The sequence below is a fragment of the Phascolarctos cinereus genome, unplaced genomic scaffold (assembly GCF_003287225.1).
Source record: "Phascolarctos cinereus isolate Bilbo 61053 unplaced genomic scaffold, phaCin_HiC Scaffold_5;HRSCAF=322, whole genome shotgun sequence".
Lineage (NCBI taxonomy): Eukaryota > Metazoa > Chordata > Mammalia > Diprotodontia > Phascolarctidae > Phascolarctos > Phascolarctos cinereus.
This window is the reverse complement of record NW_027555958.1, coordinates 41194417-41207042: the sequence shown is the minus strand read 5'-3', so window position 1 is coordinate 41207042 and position 12626 is coordinate 41194417. Positions and strand designations below refer to the sequence as shown.

Sequence of the window (12626 nt, the reverse complement as noted above, 5' to 3'; positions counted from 1 at the left end):
AGAGTCTAAGCTTAACCTGTCCAAGGTCTCTGTCCCAACCTTGTTTCCAGGGACAGATATTCACCGGCCTTAGATCTCACATCTCACTCGCATTGAGCTGCTGATGTTTTTTCTTGAAGCAATGAAACGTTTGGGGCAGCTAGGTGACACAGCGAATAGAGCACCAGTCCTGGAGTCAGGAGGACCTGAGTTCAAATCAAGCCTCAGACATGTAGCACTCACTAGCTGTGTGACTCTGGGCAAGTCACTTAACCCCAAATGCCTCACCAAAAAAAAAAAATCGCCCAATGACCCAACAAGTCTAAAACAAAACTCAAAAAGGATATTAAGGGTCCCAAAAGGTTTTCCCTCAAGCAGCAAAGTCTCACTAATGGCAGTAGAGCCGGACATAATTGTTGTCAGTACTCTCAAGTTGTTGCAATAAATTAGCTAGCAAATAAAAATTGATCAGGCCTTCTTTTTTAAAAAATCACGCAAAAGATTTTTAATGAACATTCCTTTCTACTAGCATTTCTTTCTCTCAGAAATAGCTGAAAATACAACCTGATGCAAAAAGGAAGTCATAAGAATCTAATGAAATAATACATGATAGCTGTAAACCTTCAGACTGACATATCTATCTCTTATTCAATCTTTAGAGTAAAAATAAACCTTTAAAACTGGAGTTTGTTAAGACTAAGTTGGTTAAAATGTAACTTTGCTGCAGACCCCTCCAAATATAACTTTCATAATTCATATTGAACAGTCTTATACTATAAACAAATTCCTAATTACTACCCCTCCTCTCCTCAAAAAGTCTTTGTAATGGGGGAGGAAATTCAGTTTTCTATATGACGCAATGCCCAAATTATTTCACGGAGCCAATTCTGCCCAGGCAGATTGTTTCGAGAGACCTGGCATGTTTACAAATAAGGACATTTATACAAGGTATTTTTCTCCCTCTCACATTCTCTTATCCAACAAGTAAGCAAGTATCAGTCTTCCCTTTCAAAAAATATACCCAGTTCAGGGCAGCTAAGTAGCACAGTGGATAGAGCACCTGCCCTAGATTCAGGAGGACCTGAGTTCAAATCCAGCCTCAGACACATAATACTTACTAGCTGTGTGACCCTGGGCAAGTCACTTAACCCCATTGCCTAACCCCCCCCCAAAAAAAAAAAATATATATATATATGCTTCATAGGTTTTAATTTTATCATAATAACCCCTAATAACAATCAATAATCTTATAATTTTTATAAGTGATAGCAAATAGTTTTAGATGAAACTTCCTCTTTACTATAGGCAAGTGCTTCACAATATTAACAGCTTTCAAAGATTTTCTTTTCCTTAAAAGGTTCAGCTCATAATCTAGCAACCTCTAGATTAGAAGACAAAATGCATTTCTAACAGCATATCTGTATAATATCATGAACAATGTTATGGATTCGAAACATAAAACAAAATCCAATTCTAGTTCCTCAGTTCGGTGAAATGCATTTCTAAACGACTTTGCTGTAACTGGAAAAAAAAATATTAAATAAAAATAAATAGATAAATTACACAGAAAATTATTCTGAACCAATGGAAGTGAAATTTAATCCCAAAAGAGAAACTGATCTAAAAAAGATCATTAGTAGCCTTTAAATAATTCTGTAACAACTGAATGTTTATAACCTGACAGTATCTAAATTACAAGAGAATTTATTTTTCTAACTGCTTTTGGTGTTTTTCTAACCACTTTGGTGGTATCAAGTTTCACAATATAGATGTATATTTAATTTTACATTAACTATTAAAAAACATATATATAGCTTTGTCAGTTTGAATTCACACCTGCTATTTCATAACTTAAATTGTGTTTATGTGACCTAAGCTATTATTATTTCTCACTCTAAGATTGTAGGTGGAAGAAATGGGTTTTTTTGGCCCAGGAGCTGATACTGGCAAGGTGTGGTCCATTTTCCCCAGACAGAAACCTTTGAGAGTTTTCCCAGAAATTAATTAAATAATTCTCAATTTGAAAGATACAAGGAAACATTTAAGGTCCTATAAAACAGTCACAGATCATAATAACCAATATTTTTACAGTGTTAGAGGTATAAGATGAGCAAGGTCCAAGGCTAAACACTCCATGAACAAGAGCTTCCTACGAACCATCCTGAGAGGTGAGTGGGCACAACTACCAGATGCTTAACTAACCTTACTTGTAGCTGACCAAGAAGTCCAAGCTACAGAAATTCTTTTTTTCCTTTAACATGAATAATTTTTTGTGTGGTTTACAGAAATTCTTAAGGCAGTGTAGTACCATGGGGAGGGATTGAATCTTTTCCTTTCGTAATTTCTAGTTCTCAACTAAAATCAAATCGCGTTACTTTAACCTGGACATGGGGCTACAACTTGAAGTCTTAAGATATTGACACCCTGCTCAGTGCTCAATCTGCCACAGAATGCCGGCATTCAGCACTACCTTAGTCTGTTAGCAGGGCTGGTAAGGTTTTAGGTCCCTGCCTTTCACAGATGAGGACATTCTAAGGGATCTTTGTTATGCCAACTTCACAGAAAACCATCATCATCCTTTATATTTCTAATGAGTTTTCAAACATATTTATGTCAATCTTTCCAGATGAAGGATGCTAAAAATCTGGAAGCAAATATGGGAACTCACAATTAGCAAGTAACCATACAGAGTCAAATAACAATAAACTTTTTTTTCTCTGAACCTAGTCTATTGCCATGTTTTTATGCTAATTGTTTTCTTTTTCTCTTTGGTTTGGAAACGGTGTTTAATGATGACTCATTCACCACAGGAGAACCAAAAGGAAGCTATAAGCTACATATCTTTCTCTGACCACATTTCTTGTGGCTATTTCGGTTTTCTTTTTCTGTTTTTTTTTCTGTTAATTGCTTCATGACTTTAACCAGTTCCTGCAAGCCTTGGAAACTCCTCCTTTGGGACCCTTACAGTTTCCTGCCCCCTCCCCCAGAAAACCTTATAAATGAGGGAATGAGCCCCAGAAAACAGCAAGGCAGAAAGCCTCTCAGCTTGATTTCTTCTTCTCCAGGGTCTTGAGACCAGCATCATGAAAGTCTTTGCTGCGCTCCCCTACATCATTCTTGTCAGTGGCACCCTCTATTCTACAACAATCTCCTCCCCATGTAAGTTTCCATCCTCTCTGTTCTCCCTATGCTCTGCTCTGTTTGGGTTTGGGTTTTCTATCTCCAGTGCCAAGCACAGGAGTCTTGGATATGTCTAATCAAAATTTGTTTTTCAACAACTTAGTTATGGAAAGCCCCCTGAATTTAGAGTCAGATGCCTCAGTTTCAAATCCTGCTTTGCTCCTTAGCTCCTGTGGGACCCTTGGTTTCTTCATCTGGAAAGTGATGGGGTTAGATCTTCAAGTCCCTTCCAGCCCTAAACCCTATGATCCTATGATTCAATGAGTCTTAACCTCTCAGTGTCCCAGACAGAGAAGTTGAGGTAAGGGGAATTCATCACCAAAAAGCTTCCTACAAGCAAGAAATCACAAGTCTAATTTTAATTTTTTTTTTAAAGCAGAGGGCAGATCTTTAGATTGGAAGGGAGGGGACCTGGGGTCTTTTCTTGAGTCCAATAGGGAATGTAGCATGTTTCTTTGTGTCAGTAGATTGACTCCACAATCCTCAATTTTTCCAGCTCATCATCTCTGAAAGAGTCTGGGAGAGCTGTCTGGGACACTGAGAGGTTTAGTAACTTACTCAGGGTCACACAGCCAGTATGTGTCAGAGGTAGGGATTGAATTCAGTTCTTCCTGGCCTCAAGGCCAGTAAAAAGACAAATACAAAGTAGTTCAGCCACAGAAAAATGAATGTATTGAGCCCCAGAAATTCTCAAAGAGGATTCATGACCTGAGTCAATGGTGAGAGTGAGGGGATGATGCTCCATTCTATCTACTCTGGAAGCATTTATAGGAACATAAGAGCTAGAGTTTGGAGAGACCTCAGAATGCATTTAGTCCAACCTCCTTCATTTTACAGATGAGTAAACTGAGGTCTGAGGTGACTAAGTGACCAAAAGTCAGAACACTGGGTTCAAATCCTACCTCTTTCACTTATATGACACTGGCAAGTAATTTAAGTTTTCTGGACCTCAGTTTACTCACCTGTGAAAAGATGTGGCTGGACTTGGTGGCTTCTGAGTGTCCTTCTGGTTCTAAATTCATGACCCTACGATCCTATAAAAGTCACCAAGGGTTCTTAAACTGAGGTCTGCCAGCTTGGTTAGTTTGTTTGTTTTCAAATATTTTGACAATTGCATTTCCATAGCACTGGTTTCCTTTGCAATCCGGTGTACTTTATTTCATGCATTTACATCCACTATTCTGAGAAAGCATCCGAAATCTTCATCAGACTGCCAAGGATCCCAGACAGAGAATCTCTAAGCTTTCTTCTAACTCTAAACACGGAGATCTTTCCCACGATTAGGTTCAGGGGTGAGGGGGAACTAAATGTCTGTTGGTTTTCTTTTGGTTTGGTTTGATTTTGAGAGGGAAAGAAGGGAAGGAAGAATTCCTCCCCTGGCCCTCTTACCACTCTTCTCCATTCTTCCAGATGCCTCAGACACCACCCCCTGCTGTTTCTCCTTCACTACTCTACCGCTTCCCCTGAACCATATCAAAGAATACTTCTACACCAGCAGCAGATGTGGCAACCAGGGTGTGGTGTAAGTCTTGGGCCCTCTATGATGCTGGGTTGGGGAAGGGGAGAGAAGTGGAAGGCATTTTCCTTCAAGCCCACTTCTCCAAAAACCACATTCTACCTCGAAGGAGTTCAGTCATTCAATTCTCCAGGCCCATAATTCTCAGGTAGATGATAACTGGTCTCCCTCATAAAAAGCATAGAATTCCTGAGCTCAAAGGCACGTTTAAAAATCAGCTTGTCCAGATCCATCCTTCGGCAGATCAGGAACTTGAGGCCCAAAGACAAGTAGTAATTTGCCTAAGGTCACCCAGCTAGTGGTCAAGTTGGAACTCGAACCCAGGATCATAGCTTTAGACGTGGAAGGGACCTTGAGGGTCAGCTAACCCAACTCCACCCTACATAGCATTTTATTTTTTTTAAATCAATATATTATTGTCATTGTTCAGTCATTTCGGTTGTATCAAACTCCTCACGACCCTATTTGGGGTTATAGATACCAGAGCGGTCAGGTCCTCCTCACTTTAGGGCCTTTGCTCTATCCACCGCGCCACCTAGATGCCCCCCAAAAAAATATTTTCTTAAAAAACCATCATAAGCTTACATAATTTTACAAAACAAATTCCCCATTGGCCCTGCCTGAAAATGTATGATTCTCTCTGTATTGAAGTTCATCGCCTCTCTGGCAGGAGATGAGGGATATGCTCCTTGGACTTATTTCTCACTGCATTATTCAGAGTTCTAAAGTCTTTCAAAGTTGTTTCTCTCTATGACGTTGTCACTGTATAACTTGTTCCCTTAGTTCTACTCACTTCCCTCTGTGTCAGTTCACAGAGGTCTTCTCACGTTTCTCGGAAACCCTCCATTTAGACATTACTTACTGCATAATAGTATTCCATTATATTCACATATCCACAGTTTGGTTAGCAGCTCCCCTGTTGGTGGGCATGCCTTTAGTTTCCAGCTTTGGGTTACTACAAAAAGAGCTGTTATAAATACTTTTGTACATATGGGTCCTTTTCTTCTTTCTTTGATCCCTCTGGGGTGTGGGCCTAGCAGTAGTTCTGATGAATCAAAGGGTATGCACAACATACCAGCCCCCCTCCTTTTACGAAAGAAGAAACTGAAACCTAGCTAGGTCAATAGATTCTCAATTTTTAAATGGAGTTATGGAGGCCCAGAGAGTAGAAGCAGCTTTCCTGAAATCATTTAACAAATTTGTGATAGGATAGAAGAGAGAACCCAAGAGCCCTGACTCCCAGGCTAGGGATCCTAAACCTCTATTTTGTTTGCATAAACGGGTGCCTCAAAAAGGGGTGGCAGCCAAGTGGTGCCATAAATAGAGCACTGGACCTGGAGTCAGGAAAACTCATTTTCCTGAGTTCAAATCTGGCCCCAGACACTCACTAGCTGTGTGTACCTGGGCAAGTCACTTAACCCTGTTTGCCTCAGTTTCCCCATCTGTAAAATAAGCTGGAGAAAGAAATGGCAAACCGCTCCAGTATCTTTGCCAAGAAAACCCCAATATGGGGTCATAAAGAGTCAGACAAGACTGAACTGGGGTCCCAAAATGGGGGAAGACATGGAAAGAACTAAAACAGGGTTAGTGCAGTGACCCACTCCAATTTCATTATCTCCCTCTTACTCCCCATAGCTTCATCACCCGGAAAAACCGTCAGCTCTGTGCCAACCCTGAGAAGAAATGGGTACGCAGTTACATCAACTCCTTGGAGATGAGCTAGAGAGGAAAGTCTCCTTGGCCTGGATGTCCAGCTTCCCCAATCCTCAACACACCCTCCACAAAGCTTCCAAGCTGATAGTCAGTCCTAAAGACCAAACCTGACTATGTCACAGCCCAGCTCAAAAAACTTTGAATGGCTCTCTATTGCCTCTAGCATCAAGATGCAACTTTCCTTTGGGATATTTAAAGCCCTTCACCACCTGGCATCAGCCTATTTCTCCAGGACAATTCCATGTCTCACTCCCTCTCAGGTCCTCTATACCCTAGCCATGCTGGCCTGTACACAAGCCATTTCCCATCCAGGTACCTTTTCCCGGGTTGTCCTGGGCTCCTGGAATTCTCTCCATGCTCACTCCCAGCTCTTGGAATTCTGAGCTTCCTTCAAGGCTTTTCTGAAGCACCACCTCCTAAGTGAAGCCTTCCATGATTCCTCTTGGCCCACATTAGTGCCTTCTCCCACCTTCCAAACTACTTTGTACTTTTTTTTTTTTGGTATTTGTCTTGTATTTACTTATCTGTGAATCTATAGTCTCCCTTCCCCAGGTCCTATGTAAATTTCTTGATGGGCAGAGATTGTTTTTGTATTTGAATCCCCAGTACCTAGTACAGGACCTGGTATGTAGTAGATGCTTAATAAATACCTGTTGATTAATTAATTGAGGAGAGACTCCTATTGTTTTTTTCTCCTAACCTCACCTCTCACCCACTTCACACACATATACACAACATACACATACATATATATATGCACATGCATACACATATATGCACATATGTACATGTGTATACACATGCACACATAAACACATGCATATGCACATATTCACACACATGTATGTACATACACATACCCACACATCCCTCCCCTGCACCTCTAAGCACTTTCCCAGAAGGCAATGGAAACAGTGTAGTCCATGGAAAAAAATGGTCCCATTTAAAGTTAGACAAGGGAAGGAGTTCAAACAAGACTCGGTTTCTTAAATAGGCCACCCTTTCTTTTGATTTAATGACTTCCTGAAACTTCATGTCCAGGCAAAGCAGAGAAATTCTGTACTTGGCTGTAACCTGATCCCTGGAAATTCCAAATATTGAAAATGTATTTTTAAGATTCTACTAAATGAGGAGAAGTTAGCTACCCAGCCCAAACCCTTGCAACCATGCCCTTCCCCCTTGATCCATTGACAGGTAGCGTTCACTTTCCTGTGGCACGCTACGGTTTGCAAATGCTTTCTACAGAACAGTTTGAGGCAACTGTAGAAAGTACAAAGTCTGATCCTGAGAGACCTAAGTGACTAGGACATTTGAGAGGCTAGCTTTTGCATTAAAATGCTAACACTGCTCCCAATTGAAATACTGACTTTGCATTTGATCTCCCTTTGTGGTGCTCCCCACCATTTTGGCTAGCCTGGGTACTGGTGAGACTGAGGAGAAATAGTAGCTTCTCACATTTGTCCTGCTCTTTATATTTTACAATGGGAACATTACCTCCTATGTCTCATTTGACCTTCACAAAGATCCTGCACAGGAGATGGCAGGAGAAGCACAACTGTGTCCATTTCACAGATGAAGAAACTGAGGCTCAGAAAAATCAGAGTCATGATGCTCAGCCCACATTTCTAGAGTACTTTACAGTTTTCAGATCATTTTCATCCCATGCTCCTCCTGCTCCTTTAAATAAGTTTCTCTTTTGTTGGGGGGGGGGAAACAAAACACAGTTCTTGAAATTCAGACTGAACATAATCCATTATAAAAATGGGTAGGAGTCTCATATAATTTACATCAAAAATTTCCAATTTCAAGACAGACACCAATTTAAAAAGTCATTTTTAAATTGATCAGTACTTTAGTTTGTAAAACTCCTTAAGTATCTAACTAAAAGTTCCAATCAAATTCAGTTACCTTTTGGTTTCGAATTCACACAAACCTCTTTTCTTTTTGTGAGTTAGGAAAAGGTTAGGTGACAGTTCTATTCCGAAGCGTAAGCCCCCTCCTCTTTTTCCTTCACCTTGAAACTTTACCAAGTCCACCCATAAACCTGCCTCTTCTTGCTCTTGTACATACTTTCTTTCCCAAAGGGGATTAATCATAACATCACAAGTGACGTATTCCCTCGGACATGAATTAGATTTAAGTGAGGCAGAGTGGTCAGCCTTGTTCTCCTCCAGAATCATGGAAGTCCTGTGGGTGATCTTGGGGATATATGTAGCTTATCTTGCTCCTCAGTAAGCTGGATAAAGGGAACCAGGACTCAAAGAAAAGCATTGCTTGTGTAGAAAATGGGTTCCTAGCAAAAGAAACTGCTAACACAACAGAAAAGAAAACCAAAGTAATGGCGGGTGGCAACATTGAGTCCAACTTTAGCAACATCAGACAGAACCAGAGAATTTTCAGTTTGTCTTGGTGACAGACATTGCAACATCTGAGAAGGCAATTTTTCAAAGTGTTTAACAATCTGAGGGGGAGGAAAAGAAAACAATAGCTTCCAAAGACATCTCAGAGAGAAACAAAACACAGGGCTCAGACTTAATGGAACAACTTCAAAAATGCTACCAAGAAAGCCAGAGAGTCCTGGGAATTTCACCTCAAAAGAGTAAGCCCTATTAAGATATTCTTTCATGCAACACATCCAAGAACAAATATTTTGATGGAATAGGGGAAACCCTGGAAAAAGAACAGCCAGAAGGAAAATCATAATATGCTAGCGATATCTATAAAACAGCATCCTTTGAAAAATGTTATTCCTAAGAAAATGATTATCTCAACTGCAATGGAATTAAAACAAAGCGCAGGGCTCTGAATGTATTTTTTTTCAGTCCTGCTAAGGGTAATTCCCAGTGTGGGAGACTCCTTTCACCAATCTAGAACTGCAACTTCTCTTTAATTTACACTCTGAAAGAAATTCCTGGAGCACTGAGAGGTTAAGATAATTTTCCATGGACACACAGCCAACATATGTTAAAGGCAGCACTTAAACTCAGGTCTTCCTGACTCCTGAGCCAGTCTTCTACCTGATTTGCTTTATACTTACATTGCTTTGCATACAGTAGGGGCTCAATAAATGTTAGGTGAAGCAAATTGAATCTTACCCTCTGTACCACAAAAAGGGGGGAGGGGAATGTGGGCTAATATCTCCCAACTTTAAATTATTTCTTCATTATCAGTCCTTTACCCTCTTTGCTTTACTACAGTAGGGGTTCAATAAATGTTAGGTGAACAGAACTGAATCTTATCTTCTGTCTGTACCACAAAAAAAAAAAGATACATGGGCCACCCTAGCTTATTACCTCCCAACTTTAAATCTTCATTACAGATTTATGCTTCTCTAAAAGTAATGGACTATAATTCTAACCTATCAGTAAAGAAAATTCCTATCTGAAAAGGGTTAGGTTCCAATTTCTTTAAAGGGTTCTACCCTATGATGAGTTTACAGAGCATTAAAAGGACAGGCTCCTCTCTGTTTCTATAGTGGGGAGCAGTGACCAGAGGGGTCCCAAGCTAGCAGTCCCTGCTTCCTCTAGCACTTCACTTCTATGCCTAAACTGAGGCAATACCACAGGGGCACACTCTGCCATAGGAAACGACCTCCCTGCACAGCCAGGCCCCCAACCCTCTGGCCTCAGAGAACCCCAAGTCTTCATCACTCCTGAGGTCCCAAGTCATCTTGTCACAACCAACATTTCTGCTCAATCCACTGTGGTAGTCACTGCTCTGGCTGCTCTGACTCCTCCACTGCCCCTCTGCCCAGGTAAAGAAGGCAGTGTGGAACAGAAGAGAGAGCCCAGAGACTTGAGCTCTGCAGACCCAGCATGGAATCCTGCCTCTGACACCAGCCAACAGAGGACTGAAGCTTCTCAGCCTCAGTTCTGTCCTCTGTAAAACAGATACCTGGAACACTGACCTTTATAAGAGGGTAGTAGATGTTTAAAAATAAATTCGAGGCAATACTAAAACAAGATGCCCACTTGGATGCAGACTACAGAAAGACTCTGCCAGGGACTCAGCTGTGACTTGAGGACCTAATTTCTCTGACTCTCCCTAAGGGATGCTGATTTCTGCTGAGATGCTCCCCCTCTGTGGGCCCTGAGCACCTGACAGCACAGAAGAAAGGCTCCCAGCAGGCACTCACAGGGAGCCCTTCAGAGCCAGCACCCAGCCAGCTGATGCCTCATTCACCCCACTCCAAGAAAGAATCAGAAGCTCCAAGGAAACTCATTTTCCAAATGCAGGCAGTTTAGTGCTGGAGCTTTAAAGTAACAGTAAACTTTTTCTTTCAAAAGTTTCCAAAGTTTCAACTCTTCCAAGACACTCCCAAAGAACTCATGATGTAAAAATGCTATCTGTCTCCAAAGAAAGAACTGAAGGTGTCTGAATACAAACCAAAGCATACTATTTTTCACTTTCTTTTTTTTTAAGTTTGTTTTCTTCCACAAAAAGACTAATATGGAAATATGTTTTATATGATGGCACATCTCTAACCTATATCAGAATGCTTACTGCCTCAGGGAGGCTGGAAGGGAGAGAGGGAGGGATAGAATTTGGAACTCAAAACTTTTTTTACAATGTTAAAAATTGTTTTCATGTGTAATTTGAGGGATATCAAATATTATTTTAAAGGAGGTGGGGAACTTCCAAGTTCCAAAAGCGTCCAAGTTTCTCAACTCCTCACCCTCGGTACAGATCAGGACTTTCTTTCTGCTCTTGCTTCTCATTCCTATCTGCTTAAACTTTCTCACTTTTCCTTCTATATACATATTCCTCCACTGGAGTCTTTAAAACTGCTTGCCTTGTTTCTTTCATGTTCTGATCCAACCCTTCTGTTACTTTCTTCTACTTCCTTTGATCAATCATAGCCTAAATAATCTTCCCTCCACTGAGTATCTTGTTTCTCTCTCTCCTCTGTCCTCCCCTTTGATGCTGCTACAGTCAGGGAGGGAGGGGGGAAGGGGGGAGAAGGCGACTCTCCCTATTTCCCTTTCCTCTCTACTCCAAATCTTTCCCTGTGTCACTGTCTTCCCAGGGATCCCCTGCCTTTGTTCCATTCCTAGCTGTTTATAATCAGTTTGCTCCCTCTCAGGTGAGCGAAACAATAAGCAGGGATTTCTAACTGCTCGTTCACATTGGAGTTTCTCCTCCGACAACCTCAGCTTTCTCTCAGTTTCTAACCAGGCTTCAGCAGCCCTATGCACAGACCACAGCAGCGGCCAGCCCACAAAGGCAGCCCATTGCCTGCCTTCCCAGGAAAGTGAGGCACTCTCAATTCCTTCATCAAGAGGGATAAGCCAATTAGCGTTTGTCCAGGAATGCCAAACTTTCACAGTCAGCCCCACCCAAACTGTGAAAGCCTGTTTCCCAACCAACATCCCTCTACCTTACCCCCTCTCCCAGCTGACCCTAAGCCATTAGCTAAATTCCCACCTTCTTCATAGGCCCATCAAGAGAGTCATAACTTTGACCCAGGCACTCACTGCAGGTGGGCAGGTACCATAGGACAATTCACACACACACACACACACACACACACACACACACACACACACACACCCTTCACATGTACAAATGTGGGTGCATACTCCCACACAAACACACCCTGCCCCCCAGATAACCTAACAGAAATAATAGGAATACTTCATCCGACTGCAGGGCCCTAGTGGGGCCATGGGGGCCAGGAGCAGGTGGTGGCAGGACCCAGTGACTCAGCACCTGGCCAACCCACATTTTCTCTCAACTAGGAGGGAGCCAATTTTCAATATTGAAATTCCACTGAGACGTCAAATTAAGTAAACAGTAAATTACTAATTAGCAATTCTCAAAGCACATTCCTAAAACAACTCGATCACATTCCTGGCCTATGACCGGGATGAGAAGTGAGTGAAGCAGATGAAGGAAGGAATGAGGAATTTCAGGTATTCGTGTCCTCAGAGTGACAGCAAACGTCAGAGGCGGAACCCAAACTCAAAGGTTCTGATGCCGAGGCCTGAATTTTCTCCACTGTATCATGCTGCTCTTTGGTTCTAGGTGAAGAAACCAGAGCAAGCACTGAGTTCTCTTTTTAAAAAATGTCCTTTGACGGGGCAGCTAGGTGGTGCGGTGGATAGAGCACTGGCCCTGAAGTCAGGAGGACCTGAGTTCAAATCCAGCCTCAGACCAAACACTTGACACTTACTAGCTGTGTGACCCTGGGCAGGTCACTTAACCCCAATTGCTTAAAAGGGCAAAAAAAAAAGTCTTT

The 12626-nt window shown here is 41.7% G+C and overlaps 1 protein-coding gene across 1 annotated transcript; it reads left to right on the top strand.

Moving 5' to 3' along the window:
• Positions 1-2927: 2927 nt before the first annotated feature.
• On the top strand, positions 2928-7057 carry CCL5 (C-C motif chemokine ligand 5). The gene is made up of 3 exons (XM_021005771.2): positions 2928-3138; positions 4570-4681; positions 6311-7057. Exons 1-3 carry the CDS (start codon positions 3063-3065, stop codon positions 6396-6398), a joined length of 276 nt encoding a protein of 91 aa, XP_020861430.1. The 5' UTR covers positions 2928-3062; the 3' UTR covers positions 6399-7057.
• Positions 7058-12626: the final 5569 nt, after the last annotated feature.

Bases quoted from the DNA above. Each gene is read 5' to 3' on its own strand.
- CCL5 (XM_021005771.2), top strand. From the start codon at position 3,063: ATGAAAGTCTTTGCTGCGCTCCCCTACATCATTCTTGTCAGTGGCACC. The intron at 3,139-4,569 runs GTAAGTTTCCAT...CCATTCTTCCAG, and splicing joins TACAACAATCTCCTCCCCAT to ATGCCTCAGACACCACCCCC. The intron at 4,682-6,310 runs GTAAGTCTTGGG...TACTCCCCATAG, and splicing joins TGTGGCAACCAGGGTGTGGT to CTTCATCACCCGGAAAAACC.